This window comes from Mastigoproctus giganteus, chromosome 10 (genome assembly GCF_048544385.1).
Source record: "Mastigoproctus giganteus isolate SK-2022 chromosome 10, ASM4854438v1, whole genome shotgun sequence".
NCBI classification, from domain to species: Eukaryota; Metazoa; Arthropoda; class Arachnida; order Uropygi; family Thelyphonidae; genus Mastigoproctus; species Mastigoproctus giganteus.
The window spans coordinates 141,407,846-141,432,232 of record NC_143584.1 but is presented as its reverse complement, the minus strand read 5'-3'; the positions used below and the strand labels follow the sequence as shown (position 1 = coordinate 141,432,232).

General features: G+C 36.2%; 1 protein-coding gene across 1 annotated transcript in view; it reads left to right on the top strand.

Annotated features, from left to right (window-relative positions):
- Pgant35A (polypeptide N-acetylgalactosaminyltransferase 35A) overlaps positions 1-24,387 on the top strand; it is a 165,344-nt gene that overhangs the window by 25,234 nt on the left and 115,723 nt on the right. The window contains exons 2-3 of the mRNA XM_090383032.1: positions 7,477-7,643; positions 10,820-10,950. Of these exons, the coding sequence (XP_090239158.1) occupies positions 7,477-7,643; positions 10,820-10,950 (298 nt within the window). The remainder of the gene's footprint in view (positions 1-7,476; positions 7,644-10,819; positions 10,951-24,387) is intronic.

The following is a 24,387-nucleotide window of genomic DNA, read 5'->3' as shown; positions in this document are numbered from 1 at the left end:
AGAGTAGTGCAATACCTGGTATCTCATTGTGAAGGTAGCCTTAATATGAGATAAAATTAAACTATGCCTTTACACTATGCATGTAGGTAAATTTATGGGTAAACTATGGTGTATCTACACTGATATTATATAGTTAATTTAAACCCATATAATATTATAACTTGTGCATTTAGGCTTTAAAAATTAAGGGGAATAAAAAGTGACATGAGTAATTATAGACATGTTAGTTAATGTCTTTTCCATGGAAAATAATGGTGTCACTGGTTAAATAATGAATGCAGGACCATCTGGGCAGGAATGCAATTGCACTGCAGTCATAACATGGATTTATTAAGGGACAATCTTGTCTAACCAATCTGATAGGTTACTATGATGCAGTGACTAAGGAACTGGATGCAAAAAATAATTTTGATATGTTATGCTTGGATTTCACTAAAGCTTTTGATACTGTTGCCCATAAAAGACCTGCTGTACAAATTGGAGCAGTGTGGCATTAAGGGAAATTTACTGCTATGAATAAAGGGATGGTTGAGTGGGAAAAGATAGTGTCCATTGGTGAACACTGCTCTTTGTGGACTAATGTTATTAGTGGAGTCCCACAGGGTTCAGTGTTGGGCTCGTTGTTTTCTGTATTTATTTATGATATGGATGAGGCTATATCAGGCTTAATGTTTGCAGATGATACAAAGGTTGTCAGGGTGGTTAATGACAGTAATGAAGATATGCTGCTGTAACAAGATCTAGAGAAATTAGGCAGATTGGCTGAGAAACGGCAATTGAAGTTTAACATACAAATGCAAGGTACTGCATATGGGTAGCTGTAAACCCAAATGAATGTACCAACTGTGTGGTATTACATGCAGTGCGGTTGAAAATGACAAATACCTGTGGGGTAATTGTGCGGTCAGATATGAAGTTCTCTGAGCAGTGCAGACATGCTGCCAGAACAACTCATGGGGTTTTGTCAATGATGTACAGAAACTTTGCTAACAGGGATAAGGAGGTGATTATCCCTTTGTACAAGGCCATGGTTAGGTGGCATCTTGATTATTGCATACAGGCCTGGAGGCCTCTTTAGGAAGAAAGTTGATCTGCAAGTTGAAGGATAGCTGTATGGAAGTTTGCCTTCAGTCAGTGGGTTGTTGATTATTAGAACAGGCTACCATCTGTAGAATGGGAGGACTACCATAGTAGGCCTCCATAGCCGAGTGGTCAAGAGCAGGAGTGCAGTAGCACGCGCTCTTTGAGTAGACCAGGGTTCAAGCCCCTGACTGCTGAATACGGTCGATCTGCCAACCCGCACTGGACCAGTGTGGCAGATTATGGTCCATTTCCCTCAGCATGAATTGTTGACGAGGCTTCCATCCTGCAGTGGGTTGATAATTACTGCACTTTATCTTTTTACCATCTGTTGTGGAAGTGGATGGTTTCAAGGAAGAACTAGACAAATTCTTGAAGGTTATGGATGGGAGAAGTGTGTAGTGTTTTTTTTTTTTTTTTTTTGGCTGATGCTACCATCAGCCTATCACTGGAAGAATTGTTTTTTTTTTGCATCATTTGCCGCTACTACTTATTATTATTATTAGCTATATGGTGCAAGGAAGCCTGAGGCTTATGCTGCACCAGCCAAAACAAAAAAATTCCCGAGTTACCCTGAGAGAGAGAGAGAGCGCGCGCTTGCACAAGTGAGTGAAAGAGAGAAGTAGAAAGGAATCACCAAGAAAGAGAAGAACGATGATATCCAGCTCAGGACCCTGGGTGTGTTCCAAACCCATACTCACCAGATGTGAGCCGCTGGAGTGAAATTACTATTTGGGAATGCCCAAAGTTTGGGAAAATGTGGTTGGTTCCTAGAAATGTTTTCATTCATGAAAATTTCATTTGGTATCATAAAATTTTTGATCATTGGTATCATAAAAACTGTTTTTAGGGATACCAAATTTTTGTATTTTATGGATACTGAATCCAAATTAGAAAGTATGCAGTGGACGAGCGATCTCCAACATTGAAAAACTTTAATACTCAATGATCAGCCAGAAAAGTGTTGGTCCTTTTCTGGGACACCTAAGGATTGTTGTTAATTTGATCACCTTGCACTTGAAATTGTAATAACAAGAGAATATTATGCCAGAGTTAAAAGCTTCAATTTGTAGAAAAAAGATAAAAGTTTGGTTATTAGGATTTGCTTCTCCATGAAAATGCAACTGTACGCAAAGCCCATATTTCAAAGGCTAAATCAATCCCCCTCCCTCCTGTACAGCCCGTATCTGACCCCAAGTGACTATTATTTGTTCAGAAACCTTGAGTCTCATCTTTGTGGAGCTCATTTTAAAGATGATGAAGAGCTAAAAGCAGCTCTGAAGCCTGATTTAATGCTCAGCCTGAAGAATTTTTTTGGAAAAAAACTCTGCAGATTAAATACTGTGTCTATTGAAACTTCACAGCAAATCCATTGAAAAATAAATAAAAACATTTAATTTTGTATCTACTCAATTCTCAGGACTTCTTGACAATTGATATACTCAGGGTTACCAACGATGCCACCATAGCCTTTCAAATGGTACCATCAGCCCATCACTGGAAGAATGTTCTTAGAAAACCTCAGAGATCATCTACAAACATTGATGTAACTGTTACCAAAAAATTCCAAGAATGGTGAATTGTCTACCATTCTTGGACTCTGAAACATAAAGAGGTGTTATGGCATTTTGAAGTAATGCATCTCATTATATATTCATTGTTCAACATTTTTACAAGGTTGACACCATCAGTTTTGTGGAAATGTATTTGGCATGTATCAACAAAGCCAGTTTTGCATGCACCTGATTTAAGGAGAATGAGTGTTCAGAATTGACCTGAGTGATCCAGTCATGATCTGAATCCGGTGGAACATTTTGGGGAAAGAGGAGTTTGAATGCCAGGTCAGGGCTCAACAAAAATTCCCCTTTTCCAGTACAACTCTTTTAGGCAGTGCAGCAAAATGTTATTTGCCTGCTACCATAAACTACCCAATGTATTCAGAAGGTCCTTGCTATTGTTAAGGCTGGACATGGACCAACATGTTAAATTCCCAAATAAACATCGATTTACTTGTTTTGTTGGTGCCAAATACTTTTTTAAGTGTTTGGATATATAGTCCATTCTGGTTATTTGGGACACATTGGGACTAGTGCTTTTTGGCCCGATTAAGCGGCTGCCTCAATTATCCGAAGTTTCATGTAAATAGTTAAAAATACAACTTATCCCCCCTTACAATTGGTTCACTGTACAATCAAATCATGTTACGATGGAGTCACCGTTGTAACGTGGTTTGATACATATATATACAGTCCATTCCAGTTATTTGGGACACTTCAGGACTAGTGCATTTTGGCACGATTAAGCGGCTGCCCCAATTATCCGAAGTTTCACGTAAATAGTTAAAAATACAATGTATTCCCCCCCCCCCCCCCTTTTACAATTGGTTCACTGTACAGTACAATCAAATCACGTTATGGCGAACTCAACATAGTAAAGTACTGTTCACTATACGATGTGCAGTAGGCGCCATTCATTGAATTGAATTTTAATTCTATTAAACAGCGATTCTAATTAGCGAAAATAGGAGGAATATTATCCACAGGCTTATAAAAGCAAAGATATATTAAGCACAAATTTACCCTTTATTACCTTACCAATTAAAAAAATTAAATGATACGTGAAAATCGGAATGATTTATATGTACTGTAATATGTACATATGTACTAGTTGACATTTCTGTTCACTGACATTTGTGGGGGTTAAAATTTAAAACAGTAAAAAGATAAGCAATCAATAACAAAGAACACTGCACACACACACACAAATTGCAAGGGTGCCTCCATAGCCAGGTAGGAAGGAGTAGCAGTGCATAGCACATGCTTCTTGAGCCCGTCACCTCCAAATACGGAGGATGCGGAAAGGTCAGGGAATGACCACCCCATATCCCGGAGCAATACGGCCTTAGTTGCTAATGCTCCTAAAAACCAAATAACAAACAAACAACAAATTGCAAGTAACATGATACTCACAAGTGAGAACAGAGTAACGAGTTACAAAGCTTTAAAAATAGGAATGAAGAGAAGAGCTGAAAATTAATTTTTTTATATGATTGAAGATTTCATGGAAGTATAAACATATTTCACCATAATAACCCACAGAATTCCAGCTGTCGGTGTTATCGCAAATTCAGTAAGATCGAGTTTACTGTCCGTTTATGATAGATTTCACTAACAGAAAAGGCCCAATAAACAGGTGACTGCTAATTGTTTTATGGTTGTGACCTCCAGAATTTCGACCGAACCATGTGGTACCGTCGGAGACAATCGTAGGGTAATCTCCAGTGCTGCAGTCTCCTGCCCCGATTAAACGGCATGCTGTCCCAATTAAATGAAGTAAACCCTGGCTATTTTCTCGATTGGTTTCTGTTTTTTAAGATTTGCCCCAAATAAACGGCTGCCCCGATTAACCGATGGCCCAAATAACCGGAATCCACTGTATTTAGTAATATAATAATAATAATAAGATTCTTTATTAACATAAATTTTATACAATAGTGATTCCTTATACAGAAAGCCAAAGGAATCTTACAATTTGTTGTTTATAGAAGTAATTTTGTTTTATAAAGGAAAAAAAAAATAAATAAATAAAAAATAATAATAACTAAATAATAATTAATAGATCAAAGCAAAGATGATAATCAAAATGCAAAAATGAAGTAGTAATTACAGCGAAAAAGGACTACAAGTTGAGCAGAACATGAAATGACATCGGCTAACTAAGATGGGACAAGATGCCATCGCGATATCCCTTGTCTGTAGTCCACAGGTCGATGTTGAATGAGTTGAGAGTGTCCAGAATCACATTAGGGAAGTGTCTCTTGAAATTCTGTAACCGCTGGAGCCTTGAGTACAAGGAGGGGATACTACGGAGATGTCTGCCTGGCAAACACCAACCAACCGTGTTCCAGATGTTGATGTGATCCTGCTTAGCTGAGCACAGATGAAGGAATGACTTTATTTTTAGCACATGGGCTCTGTGGACTATGGGCGTGTATTGCAGGTTGCAGCAGAGAGTAGATTTAGATGTTGTGTTGATCTGGTGCGACCACAAGTTGGCCCACTTCAGCACCCAGAATTCGAGGCCCCAAAGTTTCCTGAGGCTGGTGGGTGGTGCTGCCGACCAAACTTCCACGGCATAGGCGAGTACACGACAGAAGTAAGTTGTGAGGTATTTCTTGATTATTTGCTTATTGTGCGTTTTTGCACAGATCAATTTTCATTCCCCAGAATGCTCTCAGGGCTTTGGAATACTGAGCTTGGATTTGTTTTTTATAGGTGAGGTTGGCATCAAGGATTACTTCTAGGAATTTGACGTTGTCTGTGGGAGTCAGAACATTTCCTGCCAATTCCGGAAGTAGAGAAGATGCAGTATCAGCAGAAGTCATCCGACTTGGCGTAAAGATGAGATAGTTTGACTTCTCTGGATTGACTGACAGGCCAAAAAATTTAGCATACTTACAGAATGTATTTAGGTAGCTGTTTACAGATTCAGAGGCGGTTTGTCTTTCATGTGAATCACCAACATGGCATTTGCATGGCAAGTAGCAAACAATATCATCAGCATACGATAGGAAAGCCGGAATTTGATTCATTAGTGGAACGAATATTGCTGCAAATAACATGGCTGAGAAAGACCCACCTTGTGGGATCCCTACTTCGACGCTTTCAGTGACTGTAATGCCATCGCCTTTGAAGTGAAGCATTCTCCTAGATAGCAAATTATTGAGGATCTCGAGCATATTTCCGGATATCCCGTAGAATCTCTCAAGTAAGGCAAGAAGGGGTGTTATTTGGACTGAGTTGAAAGCAGATTTCATGTCCAGAAAAATGGTGTGAAGATCTTTGTTGTCATTCCAGGTGCGAAGTATTTTCTGTGATAATGACTGTAGGCAGGTTACAGTAGATCTATTAGGCATGGCATAATGGGTGTGTTCTGTGCGCAAATATTGCGAGTGCTACATCATTATAGATGCACTTCTCGAGGCATTTCAGGAAGGGAGAGGCAATTGATATTGGCCCGAAGTCAGCTGGTCTTTTCGCACAAGGCTTTTTTGGAACTGCCACGACTCTGTATGATAACCAGCTTGAAGGCACCTGTGCAAATTTGAGTACTTTGTTGTAGAGTTGAGTGAGCTCTTTGCTGATGAAATAAGAAGCGATTTTTAGACTAAAAAGAGGTATTGCGTCACTTCCTATGGTGGACTTGTCAGGTAGTGAATTTATTATTTTTATTAGTTGTTCTTCGGAAATTTCTGTATTACTAGAAGGTGAAGAAATGTTAAATGCGTTATATTGAGGCATTATCTTTTTTTTCTTTTTTTTTTCTTTAGCATTTCTAACTTCATTCAGCCAAAGAAAATTGAAAATACAAATTTTTTCCATTCTCTGATCCCATCTCTCTTTCTATCTACCATTCTTTACAGAGCATCTAAAAAGTTAAGTATCTGCTATTTAAATTATTTAAAAGTTAGTTATCTCTGTCCTGATAGCTGTTTCATTGATAATGCCATCTCATCAGATGATGGATGTAATATATATGGGTTCATAATTCAAATTTAAAACATTTTCATCATTTGTCTGGTACTTGAAATTATTAATTAATCACAGTATTCACTTTATTTACTATAAAGTGAATACTGTGGTTGTCAGAGCAATTTGTGTGTGTGTAACAAAATATGAAACATGAAAAATGCTGTCAGGTTATATGTATGTATTTGACATTGTATATATTTAATGCATTACTGTTTTAATCTTTTTTTTTTTTTTTTTTAATATTTGAATTATGTATATGGTGTTTAACATGTTTGCTGCCTCTGGATATAAGCATCAAATGGCACCAGGGTAATGTGCTGTTATGTATATAAGCATTGAAAAAAAGGCAACCAAATAACCTTCCATAATGCATATAGATAGTCATTCTTAGGTGGTTAATAAAAGAGTGCTATAAAAGTAAAGGCATATAAAATTAATGGCTGCTCAATACCAGAACCCTAGTTGAACTCTGGGTTATTTGCAGCAATGCTTCTCCTTTTTTGTTTATAGACTTGTACACAGTTTTATTTGTTTTTTGCTTATGTTGAGGTTAGTTTATGTACATGGAATGAATCTTTGAAAAAAACTGAGATGTGTTCTGATTTACAGCTCAGTCCAAAAGTAAGCCCTCTCAGATGGCAGCAAATGTGTTAATTGAAAGAAATAACTTAGCTTACTAGGCTTAACAAATTTAAACAGGTTAAAAAAAAGGCAAAATATTATTGTCCTGTTGTAAAAGCAAATATAGCTTACTAGATTTAACAAATTTAAATAGGTTAAAACAAGCTAAAACATTATTGAACTATTCTAGCAGTTGCACTGATTTTGCAACTTTAGTAAAATAACATAATCTATCTCCTTATAGATGTAAAGCAAACTTTTATCCACCTGACCTTCCCAATGCAAGTGTGATAATTTGTTTCTACAATGAAGCTTGGTCTGCATTGTTGCGAACTGTCCATACAGTACTGGAAAGAACACCTTCATATTTGTTAAAAGAAATTATTCTGGTTGATGATTATAGTGAAGATGGTTTGTACATTTTTTTTTTTTTTTTTTGTTGAATTTAATTTTAAATTTCTTGCTATTTGAACTTTAGTAACTTTATATATTCTTTATTTAATACAGATTGGAGGACTCATTATGTGAATGGTTAAACCATAATAAGTTTTTAAAATTAATTAGATAAAATTAACAAAAATTAAAAAATAATTTAGTTACTTTTTTAATCTATATAATAATTTGTCCCTGTCTCCAGAATGCTCTTTGAACTTGAATAATTCAAAGACTAAACAAGCTTTTGACCTGATTCCTTTTGCAGTTGTTTTTACTTAGCAGTAAAATTGAGAAAAGAAAAAAAAATAAATTCCGAAACATTTTCGATCAATTTTCAAATCCTGAGAATTGATTTAGCTCCCAGTGAAACTAACTTGCTGTTTATTTTGAAGATAAGACAGTTTCTTAGCTTTTATCATCATAATAACAAATATAAAGATTTGTTCATCACAATTCTAGTTATTTAATAGTGTTACTAGTGATTCAAGAATTACGAAGTATCCGAAGATCCAAAGTACAGTGAGTAATTTTTTTTTTTGGCTGCCAAAAAAAAAAATACCCATTTCATCTGTCTATCCTAATATCTTAGTGGCACCATGTTTCTGTTATCCCTGTGAGGTCCACATTTGATGATCTAACGAATACTTACTTCAAATTCAGTTTATTTACTGTATTCCTAGCATTAGTGTATAGGCAAGTATATGTGCACTTCATTTTACTCTTTGTAACCTGAGCACAGCCCATATATTTGCCTGTCCCATGAAGGACAAGAAAATGGCATGCTACAGTAAAGCAGCGAAAGAATCAATTTTATTTCTGCTTGCAGTTGCCATTGAACTATTAATTTGTGTATCCCCACAAACCAGCAGTTTTCTGACCACCACATACTGTCTCAAAAGTATTGGCAAATATTCCTGCAACCCTTCTGTTTAGGTGTATCCCATCCCAGGAAAAACACCCCATTAACAGACTCAGACAATGCTGAGAAAAGCTGTTCCCCATGAGCTTTGCACATTCTCTCTACAGTGATGAATTGATTGATATGGCTGTCATCATGTACTCCCTATCGTCTAGGCAAAATTATAGACTCTTAATTTAACCTTAACTCGGTTTTTTTTCAGCATTGTCCTATACCTGTTAATTAAATATATCAGCTATTCTTAATATCATTTGTACTTATGTGTACAAAAATATTTACCTTTTGTACCTTAAAATATAATTGTTCTATAATATCATTAACTTTTGCACCTGGCCAACATAGCCTGGTCCTATTCCATCCATCAAAACCAGCTGGTCCCATAGTACCAGCACTTTCTGCCATTGGGGATTCTACTGTGTTGTCTGATGCACAAGTGTTTTGTTTTCTTCTCCAGCTTGGTTTCAGAAAGTTTTTACCAACCATAATATGTCTTAGTAATAACTAAGACATATTATGGTTGGTATGCCAACACTGGATGGAGTAAGGTTATTCTGTCCTTCACCACCACTACACACATGAAGCAAATTAGTAATTATTTCAGATACTACAAACCAAATGTTCTGACATCCAAACACTTTTCCAAAATATTATAATTTTGACATAATGACATTTAGAAAGCATAATGCACTGCACTGTTTATATAATCACTAAAACAGTACACTGATACTATATAAAGTTCAAATCATACAATTAAGATTCCAGATGTTTTGAAAGTAATAAGTGTCTGTTCAGTTCCTTCCTATAACTTTCTCGGAGATCTGTCACGCTTAATGGATAATATGTCCTGGTTTTCAAGGTCTCACCTGTAAAGACTGTTGGAAGATAGCATTAGTAGAGGCATATGATGCAAGAAAACAAGCTTATGCAGCATCAGCAAAAAAAAAATCCTCCCATTTCACTCTTTCACTCGTTCCAAATGCCTGTAGAGCTTACATAAGTAAAGAACTTAAAGATGATAAATGATATGCAAGGTGTGCTGATAATTCCAAACTGCAGGAGTAGATATCCTGAGGTTTAATTTCTAAATAGAAGCTCAGCTGTCAGTGCCTGTCAATTTGGAACTTTGAAGCAATGTTTTTTATAGATTTCCATCTTACATAATTAAATTTACAAATTGCTAATGACAGTCACAAACTAGATGATATTAAAGGTCCTTTTGACAAACAAATAATTCAACTCTTGTGGGTTGTTAATAGAGTCTTAAAGTTTTTCGGAATGGTTAAATCAAAATTATGTAAGTTTTACTTGGAGCCAAACTTTTTTCTTCTTTGTCTTTCCACATTAAGCTTGCAGCTTGTTGTGTCCATTCAATTTTTCTGGCCTGATTGCATTCTTCTACCTTAATCTGGGCCTTTCTATGCCACTCTTGCCTTTTGGTGTCCAGTCCCTTATTTTTTTTACTAATCATATGTTTTCTATTTTGCTGATATGGTCATTCTATTTTAATCTTTTATTTTTTATCCAATTGTGGGTTCAATTTCATATTTGTCTCTTATCGTAGAGCTCTGGACTTTGTCCCTTAATGATTTTTGTGCAATCTTACATAGTATCTTAATTTCTGTAGTTTTATTTATTTACTTAGTTTTTCGTGGTTCAGCTCTGCTTTAGCATTTGTATGTTAGAATAGATCTTATCATTAATATATCTTACAACTGCTTTATACAAGACGTGGCTATTAAATAAGACTGCATGCATATCGCCACACATCAAGTGCCACCTATGAAGTAAAGGCACAGCAGTTAACCTTGAACCTCTCCCTTATTGTCTGCGAAGTCGTGTTCCAACGTACTTATTCGCTTTGCAGTGAGACAGGTTTTTATTACCTTGCGTTTTTGCAATTTGCCAGAAAAATGACGGACAAAAGAATCAAACAATGAATGAACCACAAATTTTTAACAGAACTGAAGAAAACACCAATTGAAAGTTATGTCAAGTTTTTCCAGATCAACAAAGCATAGGAATACTGGAAAATTAAATTCAATTTCCTTTTCTATTATTTGTTTCAAATTTTTTTTAAAAATAAAAATGAAATATTCCAGTTTTTTTTTTAATGTCATTGTTAAATATTAAATTATATTTATTGCACTCTTCACAGATCTAATGGTTTAAAAACTTCTACTTTAATACAAAAGGAGTTTTTTTAAAAACTTAAAGTAGATTTACTTTATTGTAGTTGATCTGAAAGAAAAGCTCATGTCCTATGTTAAAAAGCATCTTTCAACAAATGTCCATTTAGTGCGAACCTTAGAAAGATCAGGACTAGTGAGAGCTCGCATATTTGGAGCATCTCAAGCTACTGGAGAGGTGAGTCTTTCTTACTCCAGCAGTTATACATTTTTTTTTTTTTTTTTGCGTGTCTATTATTTACAGACATTTTTATTTCATAATATTATAAATGTTAAAAAAATTTTTACTGCAGTTAGTTTTGATAATACAATATATCAAAATGTTTGGGGACTTGCTTTGTATCTGAAATTGTGGCATTTTAGTGAGTTGCAACCTGTAACAACATGTTTAGTGACTCATCTAGGCATGGTATTTTATGAATCACCTGTTTATCTGCACTGAATTAGCACAGGAATGCATTGTCGCTTTTAAAATTAGTTAATTTACTGAGCAGAAAATTTTGTTTCAAATTAGGAAAAATTGCAACAGAAATCCATGAAATGCTAAAAACAACTTTTGGAGATGTTATGTGTTGTTCAAAGACTTTCCAGTAGTCTGCAAAGTTTAAAGAGGCTTAGTTGTCTGTTGATGATTATCCTTGCTCTGGCCGCTCTTAACTTCAAAACCAGTCATTTAATCACACGTTTTTCTTGACCTTATCAGGAGTGGTCAACACTTAACTGTGGAAAGTTTCTAGTGAAACTGGTATTTCTTATGGAAGATGTCGGTCAAATTTAACACAAGATTTGGCAATGTGATGCATTTCAACAATTTTGTGCTTTGCATCCTCACTGAGAGTGACAAGTTCTCATGTGTCAAGATCTTTGTTAGTGTGCTGCTGCTGACCCACACTTTGTTTCTTTCAAAGTTACTGGTGATGTATCTTGGCTATATGGCTGTGACCTGGAAACAAAGGCTCAGTGCTCTCAGTGGAAGACAATCTTAATATCTCAAGGTTGTCTTGCTTTTTTTTGTTTTGCTTATCATGTTTATTATAATTTTTGACTTAGAGGTTGTTATTCATTATGAAATTATCCTGCATGGTCAAACAGTGAACTAGAAATACTACAAAACAGTTTGGTGATTGCACAATGTTGCTCAGAGAAAGCAGCCGGAAAAGTGGGCTTCAGGAAACTGCCACTTGTATCATGTCTCTGCTCCTATGCACTCAGTGCTTTCCATTTTGAGAATTTCTTGTAAAGCACTTCAACACTGTGGTCTCTATCTGCCATACTCTACTCACTGGATTTAGCCAGCTCCCTGTGGTTAGTCCCCCCCCCCACCGTGAGGCTACACATTTACACTGACTGAGGAAATTATTAATGCAATACAGGGACTATTAGTCATTCCAAAAGAAGCCTATCAAAAATGCTTCCAGAAGCATAGGAATCAAGGTGTGTAGTATCAAGCAGACTACTATACAGAAGTTCTATCCAGTGAGCATCATTACCCATATATTAGTTCAGTCCCCAAACTTTTTGATTACACCTCATATGTTATAAAATGGTTTATTTTTTCAAAATAAACACAAAGGATGATTAATATCTAAAGAGTAATGCCCATAGTGCTCATTGACACTAAAGTTTCAAGATTGTAATTCAGGTAAAACAATTTAGAGAAAGTGTTCCTGAGGATAGATGTAAGAGAAAAATAAAAATGAAGCAAAGTTTGTTTTCAGAAAAAAAAAAAAAAAGTGAAGGAATTAGATGTTCATTTCAGTAGAACAGTACCTGGGGACATCTGCAAGTTGTATGATAAGTTTAAGCCTACCCCACTTGTGTTGTTGTTATGTTAAAATCAGGTTATAATCACTGTATTTCTAATAAACAAAATATGCCAAATTTCATACCATATTATTAATTATTTCTTGTTTGAATTCAGGTGACCACCTTAGAACATCAGGTCAATGTAAATTTCAAAATCGAACTGAAGAATTATCATAAAATTTCTTGTGAAGGGAAATTGTCCACAAAAGAGATATTTCAGCTAATTTTTATGTTAAAGATAAGGAAAGGTTACTTTGATCAAGTGCATATGCTGATAATTCCTGATTGTCAGATTGGATTTAGAAAGAGATCCAAGATGGTCACCATTTCACACAGACTTATTTTTGCTATTGTTCATAGTAATTTTTATATAAGAAAACTGCAAAATGAGAACACAAAGAACTAGAACACTGAAAGACAAAATGTTCCGATACTTAAACATTGAAAGCCATTCTAGCTAATTTTGAAGGAGATGTGGAAAAGTTACCATAAGTTAAGTTACTCTACTACTTGATCAAATTGCAGTCTTGAATTCTGTTGAGCTGCAATTCAGAATCACTGTAACACAGAAAGTTCAAGGAGTTACGGAATTTTTTTTTTTGACTGTCTAAAAGTTGGAGGAAAGATTTATATGAAGAGAATATTTTAAATAAATGTATAGTTTTTACCCACCTCAGTTCTTTATAGTGTTAGTAGTAGTAGTGACATGTGATGCAAGAAAGCAAGTGTATAAGCTTATGCAGCATCAGCCAAAAAAAAAAAAAAAAAAATCACATCATTCCCTCCAAATGCCTGTACAGTTCCTCCTTAAATTTATTTAACCTATCAACTTCCACAACGACAGATGGAAGTTTGTTCCGGCAATTAACTACCCGCTGGCTAAAGGCAAATTTCCGCACATCTATTCTACATCTTTCTTTTCTTAATTTGAATTTATGCCCCCTTAGGTTCGTAATCTGAACAAGTGGAAGGATCCCACCAGAATTCAGCGTACTCAATCCATTCAAGGCCTTATACACCTCAATCAGATCACTGTGCAGGTGCCTAGTCTCCAACCACTGCAATTTGCAGAACTTAAGCCTCTCTTGGTAAGAGGATCCCTTCATCACCCTCACTAATCTTGTTGACCTTCACTGTACACGCTCCAGCAAATCTACATCCTTCCTAAAATGAGGCCTCCAGACCTGTACGCAGTACTCAAGGTGTGGCCTGACCATTGCCTTATACAGAGTAACAATAACCTCCTTTTCCCTGTTAGCAAAATTCATATACATCATTGACAAAACCCAATGACCTGCCCTGGCAGCCTGTCTGCATTGCTCAGAAAACTTCATATCTGCCTGCACAATTACTCCCAGGTCCTTTTCATTTTCTACCACCTTAAGTGTAGTACCACAGAGTTGGTACATTTTTCTGGGGTTACTTCTACCCATATGCAGTACTTTGCATTTGTCAAGGTTAAATTTCAGTTGCCACTTCTTAGCTCATCTGCCCAAATTATCTAGATCCTGTTGCAGTAGCACACTGCCATTACTGTCATTAACAACCCTGCCAACCTTTGTATCATCTGCGAACTTCGACACTAAGCCTGATATACCTTCATCAATATCATTGATAAATATACAAAACAACAGTGGACCCAACACCGAACCCTGTGGGACTCCACTAATAACATTAGTCCACGAAGAGCAGCACTCATTAATAACCACCCTCTGTCTTCTCCCACTTAACCATCCTTTTATCCATTGTAGCAACTTACCCTTAATACCATTCTGCTCCAATTTGTGCAATAGTCTTCCATGCGCAACAGTGTCAAAAGCTTTTCTGAAATCCAAATATATGATATCAAAATAATTTTTTGCATCCAGTTCCTTTGTAACCACATCATAATATCCTATCAAATTTGTCAGACAAGACTTTCCCTTAACAAACCCATGCTGTGTCTGAATTATTGCTGCAGTCTTGTCTAGATGATTCTGCAATGCATCTTTAACCAGTGAATCCATGTTTTTACCCAGAACAGAAGTTAAGCTAACTGGTCTGTAAATACTTGTGTCACTATTCGATCCCCCTTTGTGAATTGGGGATACATTTGCACATCTCCAGTCCATGGGGACCTCCCCTGAGTCCAAGGATGCTCTCATAATTATGGCTAAGGGTTTGCTTAGTTGCTTGCTTTGACGATTCCTTTAATATAACTGGATAGATCCCATCCACCCCAGGTGCTTTTCTTATGTTTAACTTCAACAATTTCTCCTCCACTTTGCTCTCAGTTATTACAAAATCATTAAGCACCCTGCTACAATTTGATAACCTTCTGCCATTTTCACACCTTAACTCCTCATGTGTGAATGTAGATGCAAAATACTCATTCAGTTTGTTTGCTATCTGAGCAGGATCATCAATAGTCGAAGCATCGATATCAAGTGGACCATTCAGATTCATCCCCTTCCTTTTAGAGTTTATATAAGTAAAGAAATTCTTGCTGTTTTTCTTAGCATCTTTTGCCAAAGATTTCTCGTAATCTGCCTTTGCCTGCCTAACCTCCTTTGTGACCTGATTACAGACTAGCTTATATCTGCCATAGGCTTTTGAGTCGCTTGATAATTTATATGCATCCCATGCATTTTTCTTCTCTGTCACGAGTCTCATTAGTTCATTTGATAACCATTTAGGCCTAAACCAACAATATTTCTTAATAGGTATGGAACTTTTAGTAGCATCCACGATTAATTCCTTGAATGCTTCCCACTTAGAATTTACTGTTGGTAACATCGCCAGTTGATCCCGCTGTACAGAATTTAAAAACTGTCTGAGACCACTGTACTCACCCTTACCGAAGCAAAAACCCTTTCCTTTACCCCTGATGGTAATTAATTCTTTAAATAAATACCACATCAGTACACTGATCACTGCCACTTAGTGGTCCTTTTTCTGCAAATTCTTAATACACGAATGATCACTGCTGATAACCAGATCAAGAGTATTACCCTCTCTGGTTGCCTCTCGAACATGCTGCTGCAGAAAAAAATCATCCAATAAATCCACAAAAGTCTTACTAGTGTGTGAGTGACCATCCCACAAGTTCCAATCAATATCTGGGAAGTTAAAATCCACCATTATAAGACATTCTGATTTACTAGCCCACTCTATTTCTCTGTACAATTGTTTATTGTACTCATTCGAGTCATTAGGCCTATAACACACTCCTACTCTTATTTTTGCTTTTGCAGTACTTATGTCACACCAAACTGACTCAACAGTGCACTGTTCATCTATATCAACTGGATGCACTTCTTTTGATTTTATGTTTTCTTAATTAACACCTGCTCCCTTCCTATCCTGTCTATCCTTTCTGTACACATTTTGTTGGCATAAACCTGCAGATACTCCCTCATAAAGAAAAGGAATGTTGCAGAAACTAGCTGCCTCTGTCAAAAGAATTGAAAAAAAATTAGCAAGAAAGGGTTATTTGATTAATCAAAATGTGCTTGTACACCAAGAATTTTTATGCAGTTTGGCCTTTGATTCTCAAAACTGGAGACTATGTGAGAATGATGTTGTAAAATTAAGTAGTTAACCCCTTGAACTTCCATGAAAGAAGCAGAAATTTTTGTTTCAGTTGTAATCTAAAAGTATTTTGCTAGACTACAACTATTTTATCAGAAAATAAAGGGGATGACATCACGGTCATTCAGCTGAAGTCTTTGTTATGAAATGCAAGTATGCATCTCACTGTGTTATAATGCATCATAAAAATATATGCTGAGATTGTAATGTTCTCATTCAGTCATTTATTTAACTCCCCAGTATTTGCAGTGGGGTTAAATATCCACTTTAGGGCCGGAGCAACATGGCCTTAGTTGCTAATGCTCCTAAAAACCAAATAACAGCAACAATCACTTTAGGGCAAAAAAAGTATTTCATATAAAAAAATGAATAATAAATAAAATTCCTTCTGCAGTACACTTTTAATTCCTTTTAAAACAATTCTATGGAATGTGTCAGTAGTAAAACTCTATTTATTGACTTTATTAGTATTCTTCAATAAGGCGTACTGGGCAGATTTACACTCAATTCCTAAACTTTTTGTGAACAGGCTTAGCTATGCATTCCCTAGTGCAGTAGATCATATATGCCAGTGATGCTCAATGTTTCCTATAGTGATAAAGTTTCTATCATGGGTGAAGAAAACACCAAACCATGTGGGGGGAAGGGTTATGATTTTTGTAAAACTGAGACAAAACTTTCCACTAGAAAGGTATGGTTTTCTTTTGATTTTTGTTGAAGAGCATTCTGTATGCACTGTTCTCTTTATTTGAAAGTTATCATATTTTATAAAAGTGATTAGTAGCGTGAGAAAGTTACATAGGTACTTACCAAATAGTTTGGCGCCTCCGTAGCCACCTTCATCAGTATCATTAATAAATACAGAAAATAACAATAGGCCCAGCACCAAGCCCTGTGGGACTCTGCTAATAACATTAGTCCACAAAATGCAGTATCCATTGATTACCACTCTGTCTTCTCCCACTCAACCATCCCTTTATCTATAGCAGCAGTTTGCCTCCAATGCCACACTGCTCCAATTTGTGCAGCAGTCTTCCATGTGCAACAGTATCAAAGGCCTTTCTAAGATCCAAATATATATATCAAAGTTATTCTTTGCATCCATATCCTTTGTGACTACATCATAGTATCCAATCAAATTGGCCAGACAAGACTTCCCCTTCACAAAACAATGCTGTTTGAGCTATAACTGAAGTCTTGTCTAGATGATCCTGCAATGCTTCCTTAACTAGTGCCTCCATTAATTTCCCTGGAACAGAAATTAAAAAACTAATAGGACTGTAATTACCTGTCTCCCCCTTTGATCTTCCTTTGTGGATTGGGATCACATTTGCACATCTCCAGTCCATGGGTACCTCCCCTGAGTCCAGGGAAGCTCTCATAATTATGGCTAACGGTTTGCTTACTTCCTTTTCGACCTCCTTTAATATAACTGGAGAGATTCCATCCACCCCAGGTGCCTTTCTTATGTTTATCTTCAACAATTTCTCCTCCACTTTACTCTCAGTTATTACAAGATTATCTAGCTTACTGCCAGAGTTTAATACATTTCTGGCATCCCTTCCCCGAATAACACCTCATGTGTGAATGTAGATGCAAATTATTCATTTAGTTGGTTAGCTACCTGAGCAGGATCATCAACAGTTGAACCATCGATATCAAGTGGACCAACCTGATTCATCCCCTTCCTTCTAGAGTTTACATAAGTAAAGAACTCTTTGCTGTTTTGTCTTTGCATCCTTTGCCAAAAATTTCTCGTAATCTGCTTTTGCCTGCCTAACCTCCTTTGTAACTTGTTTACAGACCAGATTATATCTATCATAGGCTTCTGTGTCACCTGTTATTTTATATGTATCCCATGCATTTTTCTTCTCTGTCACATGTCTAATTAGTTCATCTAACATTCATTTAGGCCTAAATTTTGAACAATATTTCTTAGTTGGTATGAAAAGCCTAGTAGCTTCCAAGATTAATTCTTTGAATGCTTTCCATTTTGAATTTGCTGTTGGTAAGATCATCAGTTCATCCCACCATATAGAATTAAAATACCGTCTCAGACCACTGTAGTCACCTTTACGAAGGCGAAATCCCTTTCCTTTACCCTTGACGGTAGTTACCTCTTTGAGTAAATCCCACTTCAGCACACTGTGATCACTGCCACCTAGTGGTTCTTTTATCTGCATTTTCTCAATGCATGAAGAATCACTACTGATAATCAGATCAAGAGTATTACTCTCTCTTGTTGCCTCCCGAACATGCTGCTGTAGAAAACAATCATCCAATAAATCCACAAAAGCCTTGCTAGTGTGTAAGTGACCAACCCAAAAATTCCAGTCAATCTTTGGGAAATTAAAATCCTCCATTATAAGACACTCTGATTTACTGGCCCACCCTATTTCTCTGCACAATTGCTAATTATACTCATCAGATTCAATAGGCTTATAACACACACCTACTCTCATTTTTCCTTTCCCAGTACTTATGTCACACCAAACAGACCCAACATTGCACTGTCCACCAACATCAATTGGATGCACTTCCTTACATTTTGTATATTTCTTAACTAACAGCGTAACACCACCCTTCCTGTCCTTTTTGTACACATTGTACTCCCCAAATTCCAATTTTGCCCTGCTATGTCTATGTAACACCACGTCTCTGATATCCCAACAATATCTGCCTTTGATTTCTTGACTAGCACTTCAAGTTCATCGAATTTATTAACTATACTCCTTGCATAGGTGTACATGCAAGTATACATGCGCCTGTTTCTACTCTTAGTTACCCTTACAGAGCCCATGTATTTACTTGTTCCACTATGACTCCCAGCAGTGCTGGAAATCCCCGTTGCCTTGCTTTCGAGGCTACTGCTCAATTGCATTTCAATAGAAGCAATGCAAGAATCACTTTCACCTCTGCCAGTGGCTACTGTTAATCTATTAGTCTGTGTATCCCCCCCCAAGCTATCAGTTTTCCGACCCACCTAACTCTGCCTCGATAGCATCAGCAAATATTCTTGCACCCTTTGATTTAAGTGTATCCCATCTCTGTAGAAGCAGTCTCTCCTGTTAACAAGCACAGACCAGGCTGAGAAAAAAAAATTCTACCCCTTGAGCCTTGCGCAATCTCTCCAGGGCCAAATTGATCGACAAGGCTCTCATCATATACTCCCTCCTATTGTGTCTGGGCAGAATTGCAGACACTTTCAAATTCAACCCTAACTCACGGTTTTTTTGGTCAGCATTGACTTGTATTTGTTAAGTAATTTTGCCGGTCTCCTACTCTTAATATCATTATTGCCAACGTGTACAACAATATCACCCTTTGTGCCCTTAAAAGATGATATCTGCTCTATAACGTCATCAACCTTTGCCCCTGGCAGACATACCCTGGTCCTTTTCCATCCATCTATCCTATTTGCAGAATATGTTCCTCGTTTCCCTGACAATAGAGTCACTTACAACTAGTTCCTTTGGGACCAGTGCATTCTGCCTTGGGGTTGCTGCTGTGTTTCGTGATGTTCAAGTGCAAGCTGTGGCATTGATGTGGCCACTGAGAGCTTGATGGGCCCCTCAGTTTAAATCATTTGAGCTCTCATATAAGCCCGTTACAATGCTGAGTTGGCACCTGATTTCCTCACACTTCTTACATCCTGCACACACACACACACACACACACACACACACACACACACACACACACACACACACACACACACACACACACACACACACAAAGACATTCCCATTGGCAATATCACGTCCCGTTCCTGATTGCTCTACAAATATCAAACAAGCAATGCACTGCTTGTTTGATTGCTCCACAAACATCAGTTCTCCTCTGAGCCACAGCATTTCCATTAGTTTGAGCTTTTTGCTTTGCTGCTCTGGTCTGAGTCATGATTTCTAATCAAGTTCAATAAAATTCCAGTACAAAATATAACCCTAAACTTATATCCCAATGCAGTTATAACCCTATATACAGTGGAATTTCTCTATTACGAACTTCTATTTAACGAATTTCTTATATTACGAATTCTTTCGCAAAACATTGCACCTTGAAACAAAATTACATGTAAAATTAACCCCATATATCGAAGTATTAGTCTCTCTATAACGAATTTTTATAAAAATTAGTAAAAGCATTTTTGAAGATTTTCAAGCATTTACTGCTAAACAGCCGCTCAGATATACTGCCTCCTTCCTTCCGAAATTGCGCATTAGCATCTGGAATTAAATAATCATCCTTTTAGTGAACACTTGTGGCCATTGACGCCTGTAGGAGGGTCTTTGTTTCATTTTTGTTACAGTTATTAAACCAAATGGGTTTTCTTAAAAGTGGTCGTAAACTTTACAATAAATAGGGTAGATTTGTAAATTGATGTTGGCTCAGGGGAAAACGAAATTCGCTGCGGTAAATTTTAGCACGCTGTGGTAAACTTTAGCATGCTGCGGCAGCAATACATAGAATGCTACTATAGTCGGTTTTTAGTAACGCCTACTGAGTGAACTTCGCTTCTCGCCTCAACTGTACCACGTGACCTAACTGGACTCCCAATAGATGGTTCTCATGATTTTTTTTTAAAATTTTGTTTGTCATCAATCACATAGGCTATATGCTCTTGTATTTTTTTTTTTTTTTTACGAAAAGTAACATACAGCATACATTAACCATAAATTATTTTTCCTGTATATATGAATGAAAGCAGAATAAAAGAAATTCACAGTTACATATTTCTTCAAAGTGATTGATAGGAAAGGTCACGTGATACTGTTGAATTGGCAAGCGAACATCATTGAGTAGGCAGTACTAACAATTCACTATATGGCTAGTGCAGCGAAGTTGGCAGTGTGTGTATCATCAAGAGCTGCATTTGAGTAATCTTTACAATTGTGGAAACAATCTCGAAGAGAAAGTGTTTAAAATATTAATGATAAAACAAAGATTGTTGTGATATTGACCAGGGTTTTAAGAAAAAAGATGTTGCGGAGAAATATGGCATACCTGCAAGTAGTTTATCTACGATTTTAAAAAATCGAGAATCAATTTTAAATGCAATTGAAGGAGGAGCAGACAAGAAACGAATTAAGTTGTGTATATACGAAGATGTTGATAAAGCTGTTCTAAAATGGGTGCAAATGATACGTGAACAGAATATACCAATATCAGGCCTAATAATTAAGCAACAAGCTCTGAAATTTGCACAGTCCCTTGGAATTTCATTCTAAGGGACTGTGCAAATACAGAATTTAATGCGAGCACTGGGTAGCTAGATAAATTTAAGAAGCACCACAGAATTGTGGAGAAAGTGTTAATGTAAGCGAAGAAGATTGCAACAGTTGAGGAACAATACCTTAAAGAAGATTTTGGAAGAATATGAGTGTAAGGACGTTTTTAATGCTGACGAAATGGGTTTATTCTTTAAATGTTTACCGAATAGAAGTAATGCTTTTAAGGATGATAAATGTTTTGGCGGAAAACAAAGCAAAGAAAGAATCACTGTGCTTGTTGGAGCAAATATGACAGGAAGTGAAAAATTAAGACTTTTAGTCATCGGAATATCAAAAAACCCAAGATGTTTTAGAGGCACAAAATCTTTGGAAGTTGACTACACCTTTAATAAAAAAAGCATGGATGACGAGTGATATTTTTGAAGAATGGATATTAAAACTAGACAAGTGTATGAAAAAAGGAAAATCGTGTTGGTAACTGACAACTGTCCGGCACATCCTGCTAGTATTCTGCCAAACTTAAAAGTGTGAAGTTGTTGTTTTTATCACCAAACATAACTTCAAAATTCCAACCAATGGACCAAGGCATTATTAAAAATTTCAAATTTCATTATCGGAAGAGAATAATAATGAAGATTGTCAATGCGTTATCAAAAATTGAAACTTGGAGGTTACAATAACCTTAGAGATTGCATCTCTGAACTGGCAAAAGTTTGGACAAAGATATCACTGAATACACTATTCAAAATTGTTTTTCAAAAGCGGGATTTGCATTGAATACAGAAGTTGAACAACGACTGGACGAACAAGATGAACTGCCCCTTTCACAACTGAAAAACTTTTGGACATTATTAGAATCATCCGGAAACATCAAAAATGAAATAACACTGGATAGTTATGTTTATGTAGATCACAGCAGAACATCCAAATGAAGATGAAGTACTGCTGAACAGTGTTAGACACAACCATGATCATGAAGAAATTAATGATGACGCTGAAGACTCATCAGAACAACCCGTAGAAAAACCAACTTGTGAAGAAATGATTAACGCTTTTAAAATGGTTCGTATGGGTCTACAGTTTTGTGAAAATGTTCCTGATAATGTTTTTAATGCCCTGAACAAATGTGAGGTTTTCTTTGAGAATCAGACAATTTTTTAATTGTACTGTGCAAATGAAAATTACAGATTTTTTTTTTTAATTTGTGATACTTACCGGCAAAAATTGTGTAAATGTGATTTAAATAAGTATGTTTTTGAAATAAAATACATTAAAAATAAATGTAGATTCGTTTTCATTTCTAATTAGATAACAATTTCTAATAAAAAATATATTCTCTGTATAACAAAATTTCTCTATAACAAATTTTTTCACTGGATTTATCGAATTCATTATAGGGAAGTTTGACTATATATATGTATTTCATATCGAATATTATTTCCAAGTTACGTTATGACTTTCTTATCCCCCGTCAACTTATATGTATTAATTTATGATGTTACCTTTGAAAAAACTAGGTCGCTATATTTATTTAGTTAAAATAGTACAATTGACAATGAAATTTAATAAGATTAATAAATTTTACTGATTCATTAATACTACTATACTCGTTATCTAGTTTTCCGTTAAATCTTAGGCTATCTAGTTTGGTGCACACACATCGTATAACAATAGCGGAAAGTTACAAATGGTTAATCTACGGACACAAGGTATTATTTACTTTCCAAATTGCGCTATCTAAATTTAAAATAAACTACGGAGCTTGACTAGGTCTATAAGCTACTTACAGAATATAATTTAATCTAACAATTAAGTCAATAAAGCAGCTAAATATAATTAAAAACTTTGCGTTCACGAGAGCAACAAAACCTGTCCAACACATGGATTTGATATCTTTACCGGTACTAAGTAATAACCTACAAAATCTCTATCTAAATTCAAATTAAACTAAAGTATTGTTACTAGGAATATTAAGCAACTCTTAAAAATAAATTAACATGCCAATTTAAGTCAATAAAAAAGCAAAAACTTCTCTATTTGCTGGAGCCGTAAAAACTTCTCTATTTGCTGGAGCCGTAAAAACTTCGCCTGTTCACATATACTCTTGCACCCACTCTGAATTGCTATTCCACAACTGTAAGCTCTTGCATTTTGCTGCATTAAACATAGTTGCCACTTTTCTGACCATCCATAAACCCTGTTGAAGTCATTCTGAAGAAGTGCAGCTTGGCATTGATCATTAATGAATTCCAATCTTTACATCTACAGTTTGATGTCATGCCCCTCTGTTCCTTTGGGAAAGTTGTTTATGAAAATTAGAAATAGTGGTCCAACAACCAATCCTTGGGGGATTCACTGCAGATGTTACACTAATCTGAAGAATCTCCATTAATAACAATCCTCTGCCTTCTCCCCTGCAGCCACCTCCCTTCCCTCCATCCAGCTCACAAGTAACTGTGTCAAAATAGCTTACCAGGTTAGTTAAACATGATTTTTTTCCTTAACAAAATCATGTGGTGTGTCCTTTAGAATGACATTTGTTTCTAAATGTTCTCTCCATGATATTTCTTACTGCTGAAGTTAGACTAACTGGTCTGTAGTTACCAACTTCACTATTAGAACTGCCTTTATATATTGGTTATGTTTGCACCTCTCCAATCCAAAGGAATCTCTCCCAGCTTGATGCCCTCATAATTAACCTCAATGGTTCAATGTGCTATCTGGCTCCCTCCCTTAAAATTACTAGGTATATGCCGTCAACTTCAGGAGCCTTACTTGCCTTTAGGCTTGAAAGTTTTTCTAATAAGCAGTTATCGGTAATTTCGAAATCGCTAATTTTATGTTTCAGCCTTATTCGCATAGCCTCTCCTTACCATGAAGGGTCTTTCTTCAATGAAGATAGATGCAAAGTACATATTCAATGCATCAGCTGGGCTATTTAAGACTTTCCCACACCCATTACATAATGCCGTGATCTGATTTATTTTCCTCTTCTTTGTGTTTACATA